Genomic DNA, 24,488 nt, shown 5'->3' with positions numbered 1-24,488 from the left:
GAACCTAAGACACAGAGGGGTTAAATAGCTTGCCCAAATCTACACAGCTCGTTCACGGCAGAGCCTGAATTTCAATCCTTGCAATCGGAACTTCTATTTTAAGAAATAAAACATTTTTAATCTGAAAGTACAGTATCTTGAAAAGCACAGTAGTACAGGACAACAGGGGCTGGCATCAAGTGAACAGGCAAGAAGAGTTACTGACTGGAGAGGGAGGGGAGGTGGGAGATGGTAGAGTTGAAGGGTCATCAGCAACAGGAGACAGAGGGCAAGTTGCAATTTCATACCTGCAGTTGATGGCACAGGTTCTGGTTCCTTGCTGGATTCAATTCTATCTGCCTTCTTGAAAGAACAATCCAGTAATGTCTGAGTGGTAGCTCTTTTTTTCTCATCATAGATGCCACGGTAGCTCTGGATTACATTCTGAATGGCTGCTGCAACCTTCGTGTACCACCCTACATTCGGGTCCTGTGCCTCAAAACCTAACAGTGCCTCCTCAAACAGAGCTAACTTACATGATTGGAGGGGAAAACACATGTTTACATCTTCGAACGTTCACAACTTGAAGGTTCCTATATAGAGATTTACAGTAGAATGAACTGAATAAGTACAGTAATACTAGAGGAGAACAAAGGTATATTTCAGGTCCCTGAAATATGACAGGGACAATCTGAAACAGCATTAGAAAGCAGAACTCATGCTCAACATTGGCAGGCAGAAGGAACAGGACAAAAATAAAAGTGAAACTGTCACAGAAAAGCCAGCTTTCTACTAAGTTAGATATTGTGGGAAACTGTTAAGTCACATATTAGCAGTCTCACCAATAATGTGACCACATGTACGATCAGAATTTTCAACAATAAAATTATTTACATATGTATAATGTAGTACAAATATTTTTCTAACCTTTAATTTCCCAAGCATGTTCATTCACATCTGACTGATAATGCATAATATTCTTTTGCAATAGGTCAGTCAGGACATCTGTGTTATCCCAGTTATACAAAAACAGATACAAAATGGTGTTGGGACTTCCTTGCCTGAAATTACTAAGCATGTGTGCATATATTTTTAAAATCTCTTTATTTCCATTCTGCCCCTTTGGCTGAACTTTATTAATACAATATCTGCCCTTCTCTTCTATTCCCCTCTTCTGTGGAAGGCATCACTATCCAGTCACCCAAGCCAAATCTCCTTTGTCATCTCCCAACAAATAGTCATCAGTGTTAACAAGACATCTTCCTAAATTTCTGGGATTGATTTCTTCCCCATTAGAGTTCTTTTTTGCAAGTCCATTTCTTCCTCATAAGTCTGACATGTGAGCTCTTAATTGCTCTGCCGCAGTTTTCTCTTCTTCAGTCAGTGGTAACAGCTCCAGGTCTGTTTCCTTCTGCAGTTCTTGTATCAAGGTCATAGTCTTATTGAAGGTAGCACAAATGCGGCTCTTAGTCTCTTTCTGCTCCACAGCAATTGGTTTAAAGCGAACATGCAAAGTTTGGTATCGAGACTTTATTGCTGACAATTCCTTTAAAAGTGTAACTGGATTTTTCTTGCCTGCTGAATCAGGATAATTAGTCTTGATTTCATATTCCAGCCTGTACTGAATGTAGTCCAGATCAGAGTCAGCTTTCTGGAACATCAGTTCCAGCTTATCGACCTCCGCCTCCATGTTGAATAGTTGGAACTTCTATTTTAAAATGAGGTACTTTACGAAGCATATAAGTGAGAACTCTCATAGAGAGGGGATATAGACCAAGGGATTAACTGGGAGGGGGAGAAGCCTGCATTATTATTATTATTTTTTCATCAGTGGGCTAATTATGTGTTGTATGTTAGTCGCTCAGTCGTGTCCGACTCTTTGCGACCCCGTGGACTGTAGCCCACCAGGCTCCTCCGTCCATGAGATTCTCCAGGCAAGAATACTGGAGTGGGTTGCCATTCCCTTCTTCAGGGGATCTTTCCGACCCAGGAATAGAACCTGAGTCTCCTGCATTGCAGGCAGATCTTTACCATCTGAGCCACAAGGGAAGCGTACAGAACACTTTGATTATGTTAGCTCATTTAATTCCGCTAACAATTCTATGAGACAGATAACTAGCTCATTTTTCAAACTCAAGGGCACCTGACATTTGATAAAAGACATATACCTTGCACAGAGTTGCATCTCAATAGCAGGTTCTGCAGCAAGACAAGGAAGACTGGAAGACTGAAGGAGACTTGGCAACAGAATGGAACAGGGCAAAGTAAGCAGGTTCAAAGTGAGAAATGCAGGAAAAGTTTCTCATGTAAACCTAGGCTAGCTCCAGTTTTCAAATCTCCCCGGCCAGCCCGCGAAGGCGTCACAAAGCCCGCCCCTCGGCGGCAAGACCACGCCCCCTTTCGCGGAGGGGCTCGGAGCTCCCAATACTTCCCTCCCACCCTTTGACCCCGCCCACTCCTCCTAGCATCATTTCCTGTGCGCTGGGCGCTAATTGGTCCGGCAGTCGGAAGTGAGGGCGGGCGGTGGGGCCGTTGCCGCAGTGACAGAGCTAGGGGAGCCCGAAGATGGCGGCGTCGCGTCGCTCTCAGCATCATCACCACCATCATCAACAACAGCTCCAGCCCGCCCCAGGGGCTTCGGCGCCGCCGCCGCCACCCCCCCCCCCACTCAGCCCGGGCCTGGCCCCTGGGACCACCCCGGCCTCCCCTACGGTGGGCGGCCTGGCCCCGTTCGCCTCCCCGAGGCACGGCCTAGCGCTGCCGGAGGGGGATGGCAGTCGGGATCCGCCCGACAGGCCCCGATCCCCGGACCCGGTTGACAGTGCCAGCTGTTGCAGTCCCACGAGCACAATCTGTACAGTCGCCGCCGCTCCTGTGGTCCCGGCGGTTTCTGCCTCATCTGCCGTCGGGGTCGCTCCCAACCCAGCCGGCGGCGGCAGTAACAATTCACCGTCGTCCTCTTCTTCCCCGACTTCTTCCTCCTCTTCCTCTCCATCCTCCCCCGGATCGAGCTTGGCGGAGAGCCCCGAGGCGGCCGGAGTTAGCACCACAGCACCATTGGGGCCTGGGGCTGCGGGGCCAGGGCCAGGGGTCCCAGCAGTGAGCGGGGCCCTGCGGGAACTGTTGGAGGCCTGTCGCAATGGGGACGTGTCCCGGGTAAAGAGGCTGGTGGACGCGGCAAACGTGAATGCTAAGGACATGGCCGGCCGGAAGTCTTCTCCCCTGCACTTCGCTGCAGGTCAGAGACTTTTTGAATTGTTCATGAAGGGTTTTGGTGTTGGGGACTGGGGTCCGGGTAGGGAAAGAAAACGAGTTATGATGATGGGAACGATGGGGGCGTGGTGATGATGCCTCAGTACTTATCGGGCAGCCTTGAGGTTCCTTTCTTTAGGTGGTGCCAGGGTGACGGGGGCGTGGTAGGGGAACTTGTTTGCACAGAGATCCTCGTGCTCATCCCCGACCTCCCTTAAGTGGTCGTCTCAGGATACGGGTATACTTAAACTTTTTCAGTTCCGAGTATGTCGGAATAAAGTTAGATCTGAGCAGTGTTAGAGTAGTTTTGGCGTGTGTTTGCTCATTTCTTTTTTACAAGAGTAATGTCGCATGAGGACAAACTAGACCAAGAGAAGTTTAATACAACTCAACAAGTGTTAAGTAGCTATCGTAACCTTATCATTAAGATAAGAGACTTAAATGCGAGACTTACATGAAGTTAGTGAAACTTTCTCCCCTTTTGAGGTAGTGTACAGTCCAATTGGGTAGATCAAAATATGCCTATGTGAAACAACTGGAGAAGAATATTTGGATGCATTATGTGATAGCAGAAGAAAAGGCTTTGAAGTTCTGGCAACCGCTGTCTGTTAGTTGTGTAACAGATAATTTACCTTATCTCAGTAGCCTCCATCTCCTCATGGGCAAAAATGTATATGGGGATTGTGTGAAGATTTAGTGAGAAGTATCTGGGACGTAAGTTCTCCCCCGAAAATACTTATTCCTAAATCCTGGACCACTGCACGTTTTTTTTTTAAGCAAGTAATTAACTATTTTCTTTTAAAAACAGATAATATGTTTTTATAAAATATAGAGAAATTTAAAACAAAAAGGATCATAATTTCATTGCCTAGATACCTACTATTGACATTTAAGAAAATAAAGATAATAAGGTTATATACCTGAAAAATGTTACATTAGAAATGTGTATGTTGTATGTACATTCATATAGTACAGAAATGTATGAAATGAAAAAGCATCACACATAAACATCAAAGAGAATACTCCGAAGGTAACTTCTGTTAAGTTTCATGCTGTATTTTTAATATATACCACTCTTTGAGTTTGTTCTGTTAATGTAAAGCATATGTTAAGAACTTAATGTATGTTTATTTCTACCAGAACTCAGAAAATATTTTTATCCTCATTTTACAGATGACAAAAGTGAAGCATGTACAGCTTAAATAATCCTAAATTCACACAAGAAGTAGTGGAACCTGGATTTAAACTTAGTTTGATTTTGAAATGTGTGAAATCCAGGTTAAACAATTATACTTGGTTTAAGGTCACTTTTCATTTTTGTGAGTAATTTTTATGGAGTTTTCACTTTGGCAGTGTTTGGGGAGAAGAAGTAATTGGGGGCATATACACTCCAAGAGTAATATTCACACTTTTTTTTTTTTTGCAGCCCATACCTAGCAATAAATTTTATGTTGTCACATGCAAAGTGAATCAGAAGTTTCCGGAAATAGTTCTTTGCCTTGCTACATGTGTTGTACTCTGATATTTTATATCCTAATCCATTTCCTTTCTTGCAAATGCTGTTTGTGATCCTATTAATGAGTCATAGTCAACAATGTGAGAAACATAGGAAATCATTATTAGATCACTGGAAATGTGGACACTACTCTCAGGAAAGATTGAGGACAGGAGGAGAATGAGGCGACAGAGGGTGAGAGGGTTGGATAGCATCATCGACACAATAGACTTGAGTTTGAGCAAACTCCGGGAAATAGTGAAGGACAGGGAAGCCTGGCATGCTGCAGTCTATAGGGTCACAAAGAGTCAGACATGGCTTAGCAACTGAACAACAACAACTATTTGGAATGTAGTGAATTGAATCAAAATCAGGCTCTCATTTAAGTAGACAGATCCTCACAAGTGTTGCTTATTTTAGATGAAATCATTTCTTTTTTTTAGACAGGGTGAAAGATCTGTAATAAATGAAGCAAGACTGCCTTTGTAGACTTTATTCCAAATTTGACTATTTTAACATGTTATTTCACTGATCTTGTCCTTTTTCATCATACTGCATTGTAAGTAATTGCTTGCAGATGATAGTTACATTAATTTTTGTAATATTTAGGATTAGTCACACATAAAATAGTGCTTATCTCCCAAGTCACATCTTCTGTTTGCCACAGTAGTTACTTTTTATTCTGTTTTACAGTTTTATGTGTACCCAGCTAAGCTAGAAGATGGTGAAACAGTCCTGTAATTATATTGTAGTTATGAGACTCTAATCTTGAACTGGCTTATTTAGGGAAAAAAAATAATGTTTTAGTTCCGTGTGGAAAACATAACAAAAACAGTGAAACTCTCCATGGTATAAAAGCATAACACTCTAGTCAGTTTACTGTGTTTCATGTTTGTGTTCATAGCATTAAAGCTTTGTTTAATCTAGTCTTCTTTGTGTGTAGGCTGGGTAATTAAAAGTGATTCTCAGTTGTCTATTGGTTGGAATGCTAATCACTGAATGTCATGGGAGAGCTGTTTTAAAGATAGGAAATTGGTACCATGCCTTGGATGGAAAGATTTAAAAATTGTAGTTCCAGTGTTCCACAAATCTTTTATTACTTAAAATATGAAAGTCGCTCAGTTGTGTCCAGCTCTTGGCGACCCCATGGACTTTACAGAACCCCATGGAATTCTCCAGGCCAGAATACTGGAGTGGGTAGCCTTTCCCTTCTCCAGGGGATCTTCCCCACCCAGGGATTGAACCCAGGTCTCCCACATTGCAGGTAGATACTTCACCAGCTGAGCCACAAGGGAAGCCCAAGAATGCTGGAGTGGGTAGCCTATCCCTTCTCCAGCGGATCTTCCTGACACAGGAATCAGACTGGAATCTCCTGCATTGTAGGCGGATTCTTAACCAACTGAGCTGATAGGTTATCACAGGTTGGTGTTAAATATTGACACAGTTTTGAAGTGGTCAGTTGTCCTTTCCCTTATGGAGCTTACAGTCTAGTGGGGAAAACTAAAAGCAACAATAACAAAAACCCCACAAAGTGTCCTAGAGTGATAGGAAAAGTAAACTATTCTCTTTTGGAGCAGACAGTAAGGACGTTTGTCCTGATTTTAGATCATTTAAAGAAGTCTTTCTAGATAAAGAGATGTTTTAAAGCAGGGATTTAAAGGATGAGTCCAAGCTAGCCAAGCAAAGATGGGAAGGAAGAATGTTAATTAGTGCCTTTATTTCTGTTTAAAAATAAGTATAGTTCTATAGAATGAAATGAAATCATTTTTAAGGCTCTTTGAAATGGTGTGAAGTCATATTCATATTTAAATCCTTAGGCCTTTTTTTAAACCATAATTCTTTCCAGCAGCTGAGTTAAGAATCCTTTCTATCACACTTTGGACTGTGGTAATTGTTAGTTTAAATGTGGCTTAGAGACAGTATTAATAATGTCCACAACTAGAAACATAATCTTTAGTTTCCACTATTGGTATAGATTCTTAAGTACTGCTTCTGATACCTTCTTAAAATGACCATATCAAAATGATCCAGTCTTTTACTGTTAAGTAGAGTTTATATAAGACTTTTACAGATAAGATGCTTGACCTTGGTTGTTCAAAGGAGAGTCAAAGCTGTAGAAATAAGATCAATTTAAAGTGATGTATCTCCTGAATTCAGTTCCTAGTAATGACATATTTTTGTTAAGGACCAGTATATTCTGATGAGTTTTATTTTTAAAGAAAAGTTTGGATAAGGTCTTTATGAAAAAACAACAACGAAAAAAAAGTTTAATGATGCACTGATTTCTGAAATTTCATGGTATTTACTTTAAACTGAAGAAATTTTGAAGTAGGCTTCCTGGTTAACTTTAATGGTGAGCATTAGTTAACATATGACTTGACTAGGAATTGTGATTATGAGGTACTTCAATATCAACAGCAGCAAAATATGTATGGGAGTTTTGTGCTTTCTTTTGACTTGAGAGATACCTACCTTAACACACATTAACCATATAGAGATTGCCTGACTCATTTCTTTTTCTCTTAATTTTTTTCAGCATGTCCTTGCTTGTCCCCCTACCTTTATCTCCTTCACTGTACAAATGTCAATTCTGTTTAAAAAGAACAAAACAAAACACTGTCTTCTAGACTGTTGCCCATCTGCTACTGCTGCTGCTAAGTCGCTTCAGTCGTGTCCGACTCTGTGCGACCCCATGGACGGCAGCTCACCAGGCTCCGCCGTCCCTAGGATTCTCCAGGCAAGAATACTGGAGTGGGTTGCCATTTCCTTCTCCAGTGCATGAAAGGGAAAAGTGAAAGTGAAGTTGCTCAGTCGTGTCCGACTCATAGCGACCCCATGGACTGTAGCCTACCAGGCTCCTCCATCCATGGGATTTTCTAGGCAAGAGTACTGGAGTGGGGTGCCATTGCCTTCTCCGGTTGCCCATCAGTAGGTAAAAAAAAAAAAAAAAAATGAGTCAGAACACTTCAGTTCTGGAATGGGAATCTTTCTATCCATTGTCTGGCAAGGTCCTTGATTATACTTTTAAGCAAATGTTTTTGCCTCAGGGTTTAGGAAAGGTCTGATTTGATAATAGAAGAGGAGCTAGTTTCATAAATATCTTCTCAGACTTAAAATTGTTGGCTACAAACTGAATTATCTTTTACTTAGTCTTTTCTCAACACCTTATACTTTCCTTAAGGTACCACTTTAAAAAAAGTTCACATAGAACTTTTAGTTAGAAAGATGTACAAAGTGTCTCTTTCTTTTGCATTAATGATACTACTCTTTGTAAGCAAATGATTTAAAGAGCAAATTAGTTATATGAAGGTGTTATGTAGAAGTATCTCTAAATAGTAAAAGTTGGTAACAAGCAAACTGCAACCATAGAGGAATACTTACATCAGTTAAAAATACTGTCTGATTTCTGTTACATACCTGTCTGCTTATATTTTCCTTTATCCATCAGTATTTTTTTTTATGATGTGTAAATTGTAGACGTTTGTGCAGCTGCCCCTAAATACACCAGTATACATATCATTATCCAGAGTTTAGTGTTGTTTAAAGATTTGTCTTTTAATGTAAAATCTGTGCAAATCTTACATGTTATATTCACAGAATTCTGACAAATGCAAATGCCTGTATAATCCAAATCCTTGTAGATAATTCTAACTTCAGAAAGTTCTTTAATGTTATTTTCCTCTATCCCATCCCCTCCCCTCCCAGCAGACACATTGTTCTGACTTTTTTCCACTATAGATTGAGTTGCCTGTTTTAGAAGTTCATATAAATGGAATCATGAAACATTTGCTTTTTTCTGTAAGACTTCTTTTGTTAAACATAATGTTTTTGATGTAACTTGTATCAATAATAGGTATTTCATTATATGAGCATGCTACATTTGGTTTATACCTTCAGTTTGGCTTATCCCTACTTTGAGACCCTTAGGCTGTTTTCAGATTTTGACTATTATGAATAAAGCTGTTATGCGCCTTCTTGTAAAATTCTTTTTGAGAACATAGATTTTCTTTCTCAATACCTCGTATTGAAATTGCTGGGCTTTAGGATAGGTAAATTTTGAATTTTGTAAGAAACTGCCAGACCTTTTCCCAAGGTGGATGTGCCATTTTACATTCCCATTAACAACATACAAGAGTTCCTGTTGTTCCATATCTTTGCCAACATTTAATGTTTTCTGTTGCTTTCATTTTAACCATTCTGATGGGAATGTGTGGTATCTCATTCTGATTTTATTTTGTATTTCCCTGACCTTTCTATGTGTTTATTTGCCATTTATATTTTTTCATGAAGTCCACTTACCCTTTTTTTAAATTGGGCAAATCAGTAGTACTATATTAGTAATTATTAAAGCATTACTATATTAGTTACTATATTTCCTAATGTGTATGAAACTGCCCCCAACACTTCCCTGGTTTTCCCCTGGTGGCTTAGATGGTAAAGGATCTCCCTGCAATTTGTGGGACCCAGGTTCAATGCCTGGGTTGGGAAGATCCCCTGGAGAAGGGAATGGCAACCGACTCCAGTATTCTTGCCTGGAGAATCCCCATGGACAGAGAGCCTGGCAGGCTACATTCAGTAGGGTCACAAAGAGTAAGACTAGACTGAGTGACTAACACTTCCGCTTTTCACCCCAAAACTTAGTAGCTTCAAATAACAAGCATATTTTAGTTTCTGTGGTTCAAGATTTCAGGTGTAGGTCAGGAATCTGGGCAGGCAGATTCCTTACCATCTGAGCCACGCAGGAGGCCCCTTTTACATATATATACATATCTAAAACTTAGATATGTATATATAACTGAATCAGTGTGGTATATACCTGAAGTTTACAAACATTGTAAATCAACTATAGTTCAATTAAAATTATTTCTGTGCATTACTTCAACAGACCAGTGTATAGCTATGTTTTCCATCCTTTGCAAAAAAAGAATAATGTAATTTTGCTTTTTTCCTTGTAACAATTTTTATATCATATTTATGTTTTCATAATTTTATTGGCATTATTAGGTATATAAACTTACACATGTGAAAGTATTAGTCGCTCAATCCTATCTGACTCTTTGCGACCACTTGGACTGTAGCCTGCCAGGCTCCTCTGTCCATAGAATACTCCAGGCAAGAATACTGGAGTGGGTTGCCATTTCCTTCTCCAGAGGATCTTTCCAGCCCAGGGATCGAACCCGGTCTCCCACATTGCAGGCAGACTCCTTACGATCTGAGTCACCCCAAAAAAGAAAATATATCTTTATTTCTTTTAAAAGATTTCCCCTTTTACCTTTCATTTCTCATAAAGCAGGAGTTAGGAAACTTTATATATAGCCAGACAGTAAAGATTTTAGGCTTCATCCCCTGTGTGATTTCTGTTTCAGCTGTGTCAACTGGTCACCTCTGCTTTTGTGCCATGAAAGTATCCATAGACAATGCATAAATGAATGGGTATAGTTATGTTCCAGTAAAACTTTATTTATAAAAAGAGATGGCCAGATTTGGCACATGAGTTTTAGTTTGCTGATCCCGGTCATAAGACATTGTGTGTATTTTTTTTTCACTTGTTTTCCTTCTTATTTAGTCTTTACTACTGAAATACTTTTTTATTTTAAATTATTTTCTGAGTTCTGTCATCTTATTCTAACTCACATATATACTAGTCTTTCATATCTTACATCTTTTTCATATTGTCTTTTAGCTAATATTGAAATAGTAGATCCTAATTTTGGTTTTTTGGGGGGGCATTTTCTTCTAATATACATTGCTGATAGGGCTGTTACTTTGCTCACATTCTTATGAGAACTTTGCATGGAATTTGACCTCATTTTTTTTCTCCTGCTCATTTTTTGAGAAATTAATTGCTAAATAATCAAGGATAAAAATAGAAGCCTGAGACCTTGAGGGTAACTCCCCTTGTCCTTTCTCCTCATGTTGGACATGGAACTCTGACCTATAATAGAGTAAATCTCACAGGAAGGTTTGCAGGATCATCTCTTACAGTCATAGCATTTAAATTAAGAAACATAATTTTATATTAATATCTTAGTTTATATAGCCTACATTGCTGCTTTCTAGGAGCCTTAACCAGAGACATCATGCTAAGGGCGTTTTATAGGTAAGATGTCTTCCTCATAGTCTATTTACATAGACGTTTCATGAAGAGAGGCTTAGTCTAGTTACCTCCCTTTTTTCCCTCCCCCCAGGCACCCCTGACTGGGAACTGACTAGGTCACAGGCTAGGTGTGCCTTTCTTCCAAACCAGACATGATTCTTTGGCAGTTTAAAGACCAAAGAAATATATCTGGAGGATAGAAGGCATATCTTCAAGGGCCAAGTTGTGAGCATAGATATGTTTTTTAAAAAAAGTTCGATCTTCAACTTAGAGCCCAGGAGAAGAAGAGTGATAGAGGAATGTAAATCATACTAAGCAAATGCATTTTACTTTAGTGCTGGGTCTTAGAAAGGAATAAACATCATCATGAGTCTTGTAATGAAATGCAGGTGAAAACACTAGAGCAACTTATTCATAAATGTATTTAATAGCCTGTTTTTGCTTCTTGGATAAAGAAATGTTTTGAGTAGTTGATTGTAAAATATGTGAGAGATACAATTGAAGACACAAGAGCCTCTTAAATTCTCATTTTTTCCCTATGTCAGGGTACTTGAAGTTACTTTGGTCTATGTTTATTCTTCTGACAGGAACACTCAGAAAGGTGGGGTGTAGCCCTGATCTTGGGGGGGGCAGCTAACACCTGTATCATCAATGTGGGTTCATAATAAGAATTGAGTAGCATGGGTTTCTGGGGGATTTATACTAAAGCCCAGGTGCTCAAGATAACTTTTGAGGTTCATGTTCTAAAAGTTATTTAATTTTGAATAATTGAGGAAAGTTATGAGTATTTTGTTTTTGTGTACCTACTGGGTTTTCCTTTTAAGCCTTCATCAGATATTCAGGATTGCTTTTCCCTACAGTGAGTTGCTGGGACCTTTGTCAAGTAGAAACTTGCTTTGCCTGTTGGTTCAGGAATCTGTGTTTAAAATTAAAATGAAAGCAGTGTGAGCTTAAACCTTTTTTTTTTTTTTTTGAGTCTATTTTCTTGGAATGTGTCAGTTTCCTTTTGAATTAAGGTTTGTGAATTTTTTAATTGTACAAAAGAAATAAAATGTTGTACATTTTTCTTTCCTTTTGCCTTTTTGGTATAACAAACTAAACTAATGGTTGGTGGCAGATGATTTATTGGTTTGTTTGTGTGGACTTGCAACTTTTTTCTTCTGTGGTAGACTTTTTTTAAAAAAGAAGCAACTTTTGTTTAATTTTATGAATAACATTCTTAAGTGAAGCTGGTGTTTTTTGTTTTTTTTTTTAATTGTGAGGGTCTGATGGTGAAGAATGCAATGACTAACACGTGTGCTACAGAATACAATGACTGCTTGGTGCCAGTGTTTTGGTTCATGTCAAGGTGTCAGCGGATTTACCTACTGTTGCTTTTGCATTATCATGAGCACCTTCTTAATATTATTTTGTAAATGATTTTGACTTCTCAAATCCCCCCAGAAAGGATCTCTGGGACCACCAGTGGTCCACAGACCACACTTTGAAAACTGCTGAGCTAATACAAATAGTTCTTAATTTTGCTAACTTTTTCTTTTTTGAGAATCTGATAACAGGTATGGACATTTCCCTCAGAAATATATATTTAAACATCAAACATATGCAATTTTCATAGGGTTATAACTTCCAGAAGCACTAGCTCGGTGATTCTCAAACTTTGTATCAGAGTCACTGGGAAGGCTTTGTTAAAGCAGGTTGCTGGGCCACACTCCCACCGTTTCTCATTTAGTTGGTCTGGAGTAGTGTGAGAATTTGTATTTTTTCATCCATTCTATTTGGTACTTCATGAACTCTTATTAATCTGGAATTTTGCATTTTCCTTTCATTAGGAAACGTCCTGTCGTTATTTCTACATGTTGTCTTTCCTCTTCCAGTCCTCTGTCTCCATCTCGTCTCTCCTTCTCCACTTCAGTTTCTCCTTCTCCGATGTTTTTTGGGAGAGTTCTTCAGCCGCTTTTTCCTCAGAAATTGTTTCCTTTGTTTCCATTATTATCCAGTCAATTTATTATATCCTTTATTTCTCCTATTATGTTTTTCATGATAATATTTCCAGTTGGTTTTACTTGACAGACTCTTGTTCTTGTGTTTTCAGTATTCTCCAGTTTTTCGCTGGCAACATTTAATTTGCTGATTTTAAATATCCTTTTTTGGTCTATTAATTCTGCTTTCATTTATTCTGTCATGGTGCTTGCACTCCTCAGACATCTTATTATTTTCTGCCATGAGCTTATATTCCCTTGGAACTGACAGCTACTTGGGCCAGTATTGCATTTGAGAGGATGAGTTTGGGGTTCTAGGTTTTGGTTCTGCACATGGTTTTAGACAGATAAGGACATGCCTCAGGGTAGAGAGGCCCTGAATGGTGATGACATCCTAGGTTCTCAGGATTCCCCTGACTCTTTTCTGTCCTGTAGGTATGTAGGCATGTCCTACATGTCCTGTAGGCATGTCCTTTGCTTCCCACCTCAGCCAGGTTCCACTGTTCTCCCTTGGTATTACCCCTTCTCTTTTGGCTAGAGGTGCACTGGAGATACTGAATTCATATTCTACTGCAGCACAGGGGACAGTGTGATAGTGGTGAGGGGGAAAAGGACACAGATCACTTTCCTCTGGTCTCTCTCCTATCCAGGATAACCGATCTTCTGCAGTTAAGCTGATGTTTCTTCCCACAGTGGCACTCTGCCATTTTTTTTTCCTTGCCAAGGAGCTGTGATTTCTTACCTGTTTTTGTTTGTTTTGTATTTTTGTTGTTGTTTAAACCGGCATATGGAATTTGTGTCTTATCCTTCCGCTTTTGGTGTTTTTTCCCAATGTTTTGAGGGAAAACAGTTTTTACTGCTTCCTAATGAAATACTTCCTTTTTTAGTGCTTCCTAATGCCATACTTCTTTTCTTCTATCTAACTATAAATGTTTTCCTTTCTAAATCAGATTCTATAAGATGGAGAAATTAATTGGTCAGAGTCCACCTTTGACAAATGAAAAATATATGCAACTTTATTGCTTTATAGAAGTCATTTTGTAGTTTGCTTTCTAAACTGTTATTTTAGAAGTAACAGGTAATATACTCCCTTTTGCTTAACCATGACTTCTGATCTAATGAAATGTAAAATAGTTCTTTATTTAAAAGCTGATACAGTTAGAATTGAAATTGGAAAAGGAAATAATAATGACTTTGAATCTTAAGTAGAAAATGTATGTTTCTTTGTCATAGAACATTTCTTATAAAGTAAGCAGAAATCTAATAGGTATCTAGGGATCTGTGTATATTGGACTGCATAAATTTAACCTAGTGCATAGAAAACCTTTGACATTTTAAAGAATTATCACAAGACTTCCCCTACCTCCCAGTTTAGAAGATAATATTGTGGCATGTAATTTCCTCCACGCATACATGTGTGCTAAGTCGCTTCAGTTGTGTCCAACTCTTTGCAACTCTGTGGGATGTAGCCTGCCAGGCTCCTCTGTCCATGGTATTCTCCAGGCAAGAATACTGGAGTGGGTTGCCAGTGCCCTCCTCCAGGAGATCTTCCCGACCTTGGATCGAACCTATGTCTCCTGCAGGGCTTGCATTGCAGGCTTCTTTACCACTGAGCCACCGAGGAAACCCATAATTTCCTCCATAAAATGTAGTGAAACTGAAAACTTAAAAAAAATAGAACTACCCATCATGTTGAAATGGATCTGCTCTGCTGGGTGTCCTCCTAATTTTGAGGCTGCCTCCTGCACATCAGCCAAGATACAGGTGTGAGTCAGGCTTTTTTCCTGCTAGTTTTATTGAGATAAAGTTTACTTTATCACACTGTATAGTTTTTAAGATGTATGGCATAATGATTGATTTATGTATGTCATGAAGTGATTACCAGAGTATAGTGAATATATGTCATCTCATAGATATAAAAGAAAAAGAAACAAATGTTTTTTCCTTGTAGTGAGAATGCTTAGGATTTACTCTCTTAACGTCTTTCATGTGTAACGTAGAGCAGTTGTAACTGTATTTGTTCTGTTGCACATTACATCCTTCGTACTTACTTAAAGTTGGACTTGTCCATATTGACAATCTTTATTCAGTTCCCCTCCTGCACCCCCACCCCATCTTTGATAACCACAAATCTGATCTCTTTTTCTGAGTTTGTTTACTTTTTAAATACAGTTGACCCACGAATAATGCAGTGAACATAGTGGTACAACAAAGATATTTTTTTGAATTCATGTTTTTGTTTTGTTCAGAATAATACCCAGAAGTGGAATTGCTGGATTGTCTAGTAGGTTTTTTTCTTTTGAGGAACCTCCATACAGTTTTCCATAGTGACTACACCAGTTTTCATTCCCACCAACACTACACAGCAGTTCCCTTTTTTCCACATCCTCACCAGCACTTACTATTTGTTGTTTTTTTGATAATAGTCATCCCAAGAGGTGTGAGGTGGTTTTGATTTGTATTTTCCTGATAAGTAGGAAATTGAACATCTTTCATGTGTTTCTTGGCCATCTGTATGTCTTATTTGGAAAAATGTTCAGATCCTCTACCCATTATTAAAATTGGGGTGTTTTTTTTTTTTTTTGGTGTTGTATAAGTTCATTGTATATTTTTTATATTAACCCCTTATCAGATACATCACTTGCAAATATTCCATTCAGTAGGTGGCCTTTCATTTTGGTGATAGTTCCCTTCATTGTGTAAAACTTTGTAGTTTGATGTAGTCTCATTTGTTTATTTTTGCTTCTCTTACCAAAATATTGCTAAGACTGAGGTCAGAGAGTATACTGCCTATGTTTTCTTCTAGAAGCTTTATGGTTTCAGGTCTTACATTTAAGTCTCTAATCCATTTTGAATTTATTTTTGTACATAGCGTGAGAAAGTAGTTCACGTTGGTTCTTTTGCCTGTAGCCATCCAGTTTTCCCAACATCATTTATTGATTTTTAATTCAGTACAGTTATAAATTACTGTGCTTAATAGACCTTTAGAGATGCTCACAGATACCTAGAACTACTGGTATTAAATTGGTGAATAAGTTTGTTGGCTGGGAAAGAAAAGTTACTTTAGAAACCTTTCAGCTATTGCATAAATGTGTCATGGCTGAATTTTGTTTCATTGAAAGTAATTTTACTGTCATTGTAAGAGCCTTGTTTTGTTTGGTTTTTTGGGGGTGGAAATGGATTGGTATGCTTAAGAAAGTAAGCAGGTTATTCTGCTATTTTAGGTTCAGGTTCTTCCTAATGTTTTTAGAGAAGACAGTGAACACATCTGTCACCAAGTAACATTTTATCTTTCGTAACTTTTTGTTATTTCTTCTGTGTCAGGAAAATAGATATAATACATATATATATATATATATATATATATATATATATATGTTCATGAGTTGTTTTTCTAGACAGCTCCAAACTTATTTTATTGTTACTTTGAGAGTCTTTTGGGTACAATTTTTTTGCACTTAAGGAAAAAAATTATAAAATAAATGTGAGAAATGCTATATAAATTTTCTCATTGGCTTTATAAGTGTAGATAGATGAATTTAGCAGTTCAAATGATGTACAGCCTTGTGGCTTTGCTGACAATCCAATTAGGTCGAAATGTCTTTAGGCTATAATTTTGCTACTATAAATAAAAAACATCACTTTTAAATACTCCAAATACCTTAGGTTTTTCTCCTTCTATTAAATTTTAGAATGTGTAGTTGTTAGTTACAAGATTTAATATTGCCCAAGGTTGTTTTTTTGAGGCTTTAATTTCAAGCAGTTGAAAATGCTGAACACAAGTGAAACAATTTTCTGTCTCTAAACTCAGGCCTAGTGAATAGATGCCAATGACCTTACATTTGATATTGAAACATTTTTGAGAGACTTTAATTGAAACTCTAACATTAGAATAAGAAAATTCTTATGTATATTGGGTGTAGATAATGTGTTATCAATTTAGGTTTTCCTCATAGTGCCAGCACAATGCTTTCCACATGATATATTTTTAAAACTTTCTGAGTATGTAAAATAATATAATTGTCTCTCACACTCTTTAGGGGAAAGAAAGTGCTAAAATTTATAAACGAGGTTCATAAAACTTAGTTTAGTTGAAGAACAATTCATCAGGGTGAACTTTTTATTGCTACTTGCTTGCCCTGCCCAAATTCAGATTGATTATTTATGACTCAGAGGTTCTGTGCCATCTGGTTTTACTGACCTCCCCTAATGCACCACTGCCCCTTCCACCGCCAAAGCAACAAAAACCTTAAAATACCCAATGATCCTTGAAAAATAGGGTATTGATGGAGAAAAACACAAAATAGAAGTACATATGAGATCTGAATTGAAGGAAAGGTATATCATACACATGTATTAGAAGACTCACTATTCTAAATTTGCACCTTTCCAGAATTAATTCTAGAAAGGGAACATGTCTCAATACAATAGAGGCCATATGTGACAAGTCCATAGCTAACATCATGCTCAGTGGTGAAAAGACAAAAGCATTTTCTTTAAGATCAGGAACAATATAACTGTATCCACTCTTGCCACTTTTATTCAACATAGCATTAGAAATCCTAGCCAGAGCAATTAGACAAGAAAAAGAAAAATCATCCAGATTAAAAAAGAAGAAGTAAAATAGTCATATTTGCTGATGACACTATATATAGAAAAACATGAAGGCTCTATCAAAAAGGTTTAAATAAGAAAATTCAATGAAGTTGCAGGATATAAAATCAATATATAAAAATCTGTAGGCTTTCTTTACACTAATGATGAACTAATAGAGAAATTAAGAGAACAATCCCATTTACAAGTGTAAAAAAAGAATAAAATACCTAGGGTAAATTTAATCCAGGAAATGAAGACCTGTATATTGAAAACTATAAGATGCTAATGAAAGAAATTGAAGAAGACAAATAAATGGAAATATATTCTGTGCTTGTGGATTAAAAGAATTAAAATTGTTAGAATGTCTGTACTACAGTATAGCAATAAAGATTCCATGCAACTCCTATAAAAATTCCAATGGTATATTTCACAGAAATAGAACAAAACAATCTCAAATTTGTATGGTATCACACAAAAGACTCCAAATAGCCAAAGCAATCTTGAGAAAGAAGAACAAAACTGAAGATATCACGCTCTCTGATTTCAAACCATATTACAAAGCTAACTTAATAAAAACAGTATGATATTGGCATAAAAAAAGACATATAGCTCAATGGACAGAATAGAGAGCCCAGAAATAAACCCATTCATATATGGTCAATTCATTTATGACAAAGGAACCAAGAATATACAATGAGGAAAGGACAGTGTCTTTAATAAATGGTGTTGGGAGAATGGACATCTACATGCAAAAGAGTGAAAATGGACCACTATCTTACACCATACACAAAAATTAACTCAAAATGGATTAAAGACCTTACTGTAAGACCTAAAACCATAAGTCTCCTAGAAGAAAACATAGGTGATAATCTCCTTGACATAGCTCTTGGTGATGATTTTTTGACTCTGACACCAAAAGCAAAGCAACAAAAGTGAAAATAAGTGAGACTACATTGAACTAAAAGACCTCTGCATAGCAAAGGAAACCATCAAGAAAAGTGAGAAAGCAACCTACCGAGTGGAAGAAAGTATTTGTGAATGATGTTTCTGGTAAAAGATTATTATACAAAATATACAAAGAACTCATGTTGAAAATAATGTTGAAAGAATGTGTGTGCGTGGGTGGGTAGATTGACATTGAGTAACTAGTCTCAGAGTCTCTCCAAGTTGTTATCTTTGGGCTGAGAATCGGATGACAGAAGGAGCTAGGCATGTGAAGATCTGGGTCTTCAGGCAGAGCACCCAGCAAGTTTACAAGGTCCTTTAGGCTGAAATTAGTTTGTCATGTCCAGGGAACAGAAAGTGAAAGACAGGACTAGTAGAGCTCAATGAGGTAGGAGAGGTGAGAGTGGCCGACTCACTTGTTAGGTCATAAGGAGGTTTTGTTATGTGTGTTATTGGAATCCTTTGCAGGATTTTAAGCAGGGAAGTGACCTGATCTGATGCATGCCTTGAAGAGAGACACACTGTCTGCTCTGTTAAGGATGAATTGTCAGGCAGCAGATGTGACAGTAGAGAGACCAAGAAAAGGTTTTGTGCTGAAGTCTAGACAAGAGATTGTGGAGCTTGAAACCAAGCTGGTGGCCCTGGGGAGTAGGCAGATTTGAGATGTGTGTTTGGAAGTATAGTTCATGAGTATCAGAACTGAGGGAAAGAATTCTTCAACAATAAAATGAGGAAAATGCTTGTCACAGGATGTTATCACAGGAGCTAATGCTTATCAAGCATTTGGCATTCTTCTTGTCAGAAAAAAGAGCTTACTAAATGTTAGCTACTTACCATTATTATTGCTATTTTTATTGTCAGAAATAAGGCATGTACTTGAAGCAAAAAGAATTTTTCTGTAAGAAATTTTCTGTTAAAGTTAAATTATACCTTTTGTACAACTCTCAGTTTGGGAGTCTCTTCTAATAGCACATACTGTCTTGTTGGTAAAGATCAGAGTATTACACTGTCTTGATTTTTAACAGCCTCTGTTGGATCAGAGAGATGGTTCATTGGTTTTTCTTTTGTGCTTTGTAACACTAAGCCATAAAGATATGTATAAGTAGCAACATTATTCCTTTTAAAAATTGTGACTTAACTTTTTGACATGTGCTAGCTTGGTGAAATGGGACACTGAAAATCTTGTTTGGGTATGTAATGCTTTTCACTTAGAAGCTATTTCCTATGAGTTAATTTATAGGTAAGTTACTGTAGTCAAATTCTGTGTACTTCTTTGAACCAGCCCTAATTATTATTTTTATTTTGGTTCTTTAGACCCCCAAAAAAATCAATTACAGAGATAATTGCTACAAACCTTGGTTATGAAACAAAGGCCTCGTATGACCACGTAGATAATGAATTCTCTTTATGTATAAAAAGTAATGCATATGCATTAAACATGGATAGAGTGGTGAATGACCAGTTATGAATTGTAGTTAATAGTACAGGTAGAGTACATGTTTTGATAAGCTTTTTATGTATGGCTTCCTAAATTACAGTACTTTAAATAGGGGATTAATTTTTTTGTGGGCAACACTGATTTAATGCATTTTAATACAAAATCAAATTAGATGATTTCATAATTGACACATAAAATGTATCTTTACTGATTTTGGCTGTTCATCTCCACCTTTTTAAACTTGTATGTGTACACAGACATATATTTTATGCAAAATTATGTTTTATGTAATAACAAAAGAGATAATCAAAAAGAAGAAAAAATTTCATATTTCTACTACCTAATGATTTAGTCTCATTTTCTATCCATCTATATTTCAAATATCATATTTTTTCTCCTACATTTTGTTTTATATATTTGTAATCCAAAAGGCTAATTGAGGGACTTCCCAGAAGGCCCAGCAGTTAAGACTCCACGCTTCTACTGTAAGGAATGCAAGTTTGATCCCTGGTTGGGGAACTAAGATCCCACTTGCAGCATGACACAGCCAAGAAAGAGAGGAAGGGAGGGAACGTGGAGAAAGAATGGAAGGAGAACTGATTGATGTATAAGAAACACCTTTCTATGTTGGAATTTTTTATAATAATTGTGTGTGTGTCTGTGGGTGGGTGGTTGGTCTATACCTTTTTTGTGTTTTTTTTTTTTACTGTGGTAAAATATAAATTTTAAATTTTTATTTATTTTAAACAGTTTAAAAATAAAATGCCATTTTAGCCATTTTAAAATATATGGCTCAGTGATATTAAGTCCACTCACAGTGTTCTAGCATCATTTCGATACAGATGATATTATTCAAAAACTGTCATTTTATCATTTATGTAACAATATTATTGGACATCTAATCTCCATAATTTTCTGTAAATAATATTATGATAAACATTCTTGATGCAAAATCTTTGTCCATGGATAAATCATTTTTTACATGATAAAAATTGAAAAGTGGTATTTTGAGTCAGAGAGTATATTTATTTAAGCCTATTCATGATAATGCTACATTTTTTTCTAAAATGTGGTACCATGAGACTTCTGCGGTAGTCCAGTGGTTAATACTTGCCTTCCAACGCAGGAGGTGTGGGTTCAGTCCCTCGTCAGGGAACTAAGATCCCACATGTCTCCAGACCAAGAAAACAAAACATAAAACAGAAGCAATATTGTAGCAGATTCAATAAAGACCTTTTAAAAAAATGATCCACATCAAAAAACATTAAAAAAAAATGTGGCACCAGTTCATATTCACATTATCAGTGTGTGAGCACAGCTCCGTTTCACCACTTTCTTGCTGATAACAACCGTTTTTGTTTTTCTTCATTTATTAGTGAAGAAAGGGAATTAGTTCTCAAACATTGTTAGTGCACTAATTAGAGAAATGTCAATTTGCATGCAAGCTTTACTCAAATCTATAAAGCAGGAGACTTTTTCTTGGCCTGCTTTCCTGGAGTGAATGAATTTCTAAAGATAGTGTGAAGGACATATATTGAAATAAATCTCTTTTTGGCTTCTATTTTCCACATAATTCTCATTTATTTAGTTAATATATGCATAAAATGAAAGAAGATATGACCATTACTGCTTTCCAGCGTTAAAATGTTATTTTCTGTCATTTTCTAACAACATTACATGGTAAGTAATAGCATGCAGGCAGTGATACCTAGCTGGCAAGTCCTAATAAAATTTAAAGTAGCAAAGGAAAGGTCATTAATAAAAGTATTAAGCTGGTAAAGATAAAAATGCTAATATCTTCAGTAATCTTTTTTTTTTTACCCCATTGCGGTGTAGCTTAATATTTCATCACAGTACTGTGATGACGTTCAAATTGTCAAAATGGCTATTTTTTCCATTCTCCATTATCTCACTAAATCCTCATCATGTTGAACTTTGCATAATGTTGTTGCCCTTTAACATCCGTAATGTGTTTTCTTGGTATTTCTTACCATTCTCAGTGTTTGCCTAGTTTGTACAGTCCTTTAGGTTTTTTTCTGACTCTTCTAACAGTACCCTCCACTACCACCATTTTTCTTTCTGAAGATTGTGATGCTTTTCACCAGTGTTCAGGTTCTGTATTTCCAAAAGCCTGTGTTCTCACTTGTTTGTCATGAAAGTCCCTCAAACTCAGTAAATGTAAATTTGAATTGTAATTACGCATTCATTTAGTTTTAGTACCAGTCCCAAGAGTAGACATTATGGCATTATCTTTAGATCTTCTTTTTCAAATATCTTGTAACCACACTACCACCATGTATTTCTGGTATCCATATATTCTTCTCCAATTTCCCTAGTGTAATGTTAAGTGCCGTGCTTTGTCTTAGATTTGATTTTCATTGGTATTTAAAAATATAGAAATGGATTTTATACATCTGATTTTGAGAGGAAAGTGAATGCCTTGGACAGGAATCTTGCCTCATCGATCCTGAATTTCCAGCATGTAATAGGTGTTGAAGAAATGTTTTTAGAAGGAATTGCCCAAACTAAAGGAAGAGCTTCCTTAATTCTCAGTTCTGTGAGATGAGAGAATCTATTTGAATGGCATCTTTTTTTTTTTTTTACCTTTTTGCCGTAGAACATAGTACTTCAGTTGCTCATATTTGTTGATATTATTGTTAAAGGAATTCTAATGATTCTTTTTACAAAACTGATTTAAAATATATTTAAAATATAAAATATTTTCCGTATTTCTTTTTAGGTTTTGGAAGAAAGGACGTGGTAGAACACTTACTACAAATGGGTGCTAATGTCCATGCTCGTGATGATGGCGGTCTCATCCCACTTCATAATGCGTGTTCTTTTGGCCATGCTGAGGTTGTGAGTCTGCTACTGTGCCAAGGAGCTGATCCAAATGCCAGGGATAACTGGAACTATACCCCTCTGCATGAAGCTGCTATAAAAGGAAAGATCGATGTATGTATTGGTAAGTATTATTTGATGATATCTAAATTGTAAGGTCAACCTTACAGATATAATAACATTTAAAATAAAGGTTTACCCTTCCTTGTTTTTTATTGTAGTGGAAATAATGTTTCCTCAGAATAAAGAACACTTTGTTACTTCTTATAAGCAATTCTTTTCCATCAAAGGTGAAGTAGAGAAATGGAAATCTAAAGTTGGTTAGGAACAAGATTCACAATATTAACTCTCCAAATGTAAGGCAAATGCCAGCTGGTGTGGAACTAAATTTTGATGGATTACTGTTATCAAATTTAGTTAATTTACAGTCTTTAAAAGTCTGAAAGTTTTCCATCCTAGCATCAATGAGAACCATTATAAAGTACAAATTCTTACTGAATTGGATGACATATTTGGATGTTCAGGTTGATTCAAGGAAAGTCATCTAGTCCTAAGGCAAAACCTTTTTCTTTATGTTGCTAAAATTGAACACCAGCTATTTTATTAGCCCTGGAAAAGCTTTGAGTTATTCAAATACAACAGTTCAAGGTTTAATATTTTCAAGAGTCTAGAGAAAAAGCAATTTCAAACAAAATTGAACTTTTCAATGATTTTAAGTATTACGATTATATGAAATTGTATTCAATCAGCATTTCTTTTATGTTTATCTAAATAGGCGTCTATTTTAGACTTTGCTTTATTGTGTAAAATCTTTCATTTTGAAATCTAAAACAGGCTTCTAGAGAACAAGCATAGTGTCTCCTGAGTGTATCATCTCTTTCTTGAAACTCAAGATGATGGACATTTGTTTAGCATTTGACAGGTTTATTTACAAATTTTTATCTTCTTGAATGGCACCCATTTCAGTATAATTGGCTATTTTTCTGATAAAACTCAAATAAATACGTCACGTTTAAAGATACAGAGGTGGTGCCATTATTAAGATTTTCTCCCTCTTCATAGCCATCTATTCCAGCTTCAAATATATTTTTTAGTTTTCCTCAAATTATTGCATTGTCTGACAAAACTTCTTTATCCTATTCTCTGTCATTATCCTTTATCACTTCATCAGCCAATTTTACCAAATGAAATTCAAGGTCATTTCAACATGACCCTTGAATACCCTGTCCTTTTTGATCTTTGACATCTTCCACTTTCACTTGATTCTCCCATTTCCTCCTAAGTCTCTCACTAAAACAGCCATGTCCTAGACTAAGTCATTCACAAAACTAATCTGAAAAGCTTGAGTTTACCACATATTCTCTGATTACTAAATCTCTTAAGTTATTTGTGATAAGTTACTATGTGATAACTGTTACTGAATGTGATGTGTACTCTTACCAAATCTTCTAGACCTTCAACTTCCCTACTCTCATTCTTTCTTGCTTCACTTTGTTGCATCCATTGGATTTTTCTGTTGTTAATTATGGAATTTTACACAATTTTCACCTTCTATAGGCTGAAGTGTTCTATTTTCCTACCTGTACCTCTTGAATTTTTCATTCTGTCGCTGCTTTTAAGAAAATTTCCTTTTATGTTGTCTTTGCGAGATTGTTGTACTTAACAATAAACCACAGATCTTAAAAAATCATATTACTTTATTATATTTGACTCTTTAGAACTCTTTACATAATAAGAGGCATTTATTATGTATTTTTAACTTTTTGTTTTGAAATAATTTTAGATTCATAGAAAGCTCCAAAAATTGTACAGGAAGGTCCATGTATACTTCTCCTAGTTTCACCCTTTGGTTACATCTTACGATGT

At 36.7% G+C, this 24,488-nt stretch overlaps 2 protein-coding genes across 3 annotated transcripts in view; one reads left to right on the top strand and one right to left on the bottom strand.

Moving 5' to 3' along the window:
* Positions 1-96: 96 nt before the first annotated feature.
* Positions 97-2,154, bottom strand: LOC145517761 (SKA complex subunit 2). The gene has a single exon (XM_081520918.1). The coding sequence runs from the start codon at positions 1,667-1,669 to the stop codon at positions 1,304-1,306; it is 366 nt and encodes a 121-aa protein (XP_081377044.1). The 5' UTR covers positions 1,670-2,154; the 3' UTR covers positions 97-1,303.
* Positions 2,155-2,516: 362 nt separating this feature from the next.
* Positions 2,517-24,488, top strand: part of TNKS (tankyrase) — a 154,687-nt gene continuing 132,715 nt past the window's right edge. For both annotated transcript variants that reach the window (XM_081520916.1, XM_081520915.1), the window contains exons 1-2: positions 2,517-3,217; positions 22,522-22,746. In XM_081520916.1, coding sequence (XP_081377042.1) covers positions 2,545-3,217; positions 22,522-22,746 — 898 coding nt within the window. In that variant the 5' untranslated portion in view covers positions 2,517-2,544. The remainder of the gene's footprint in view (positions 3,218-22,521; positions 22,747-24,488) is intronic.

Source organism: Giraffa tippelskirchi, chromosome 8 (genome assembly GCF_054371585.1).
Source record: "Giraffa tippelskirchi isolate mGirTip1 chromosome 8, T2T-mGirTip1v1.2.pri, whole genome shotgun sequence".
In the NCBI taxonomy this organism is placed as follows: Eukaryota; Metazoa; Chordata; class Mammalia; order Artiodactyla; family Giraffidae; genus Giraffa; species Giraffa tippelskirchi.
This window is presented reverse-complemented; position numbering and strand designations above follow the sequence as displayed.

What these genes read in the sequence shown, in the direction of transcription:
- LOC145517761 (XM_081520918.1), bottom strand. Translation starts at nt 1,669, where the DNA reads ATGGAGGCGGAGGTCGATAAGCTGGAACTGATGTTCCAGAAAGCTGAC.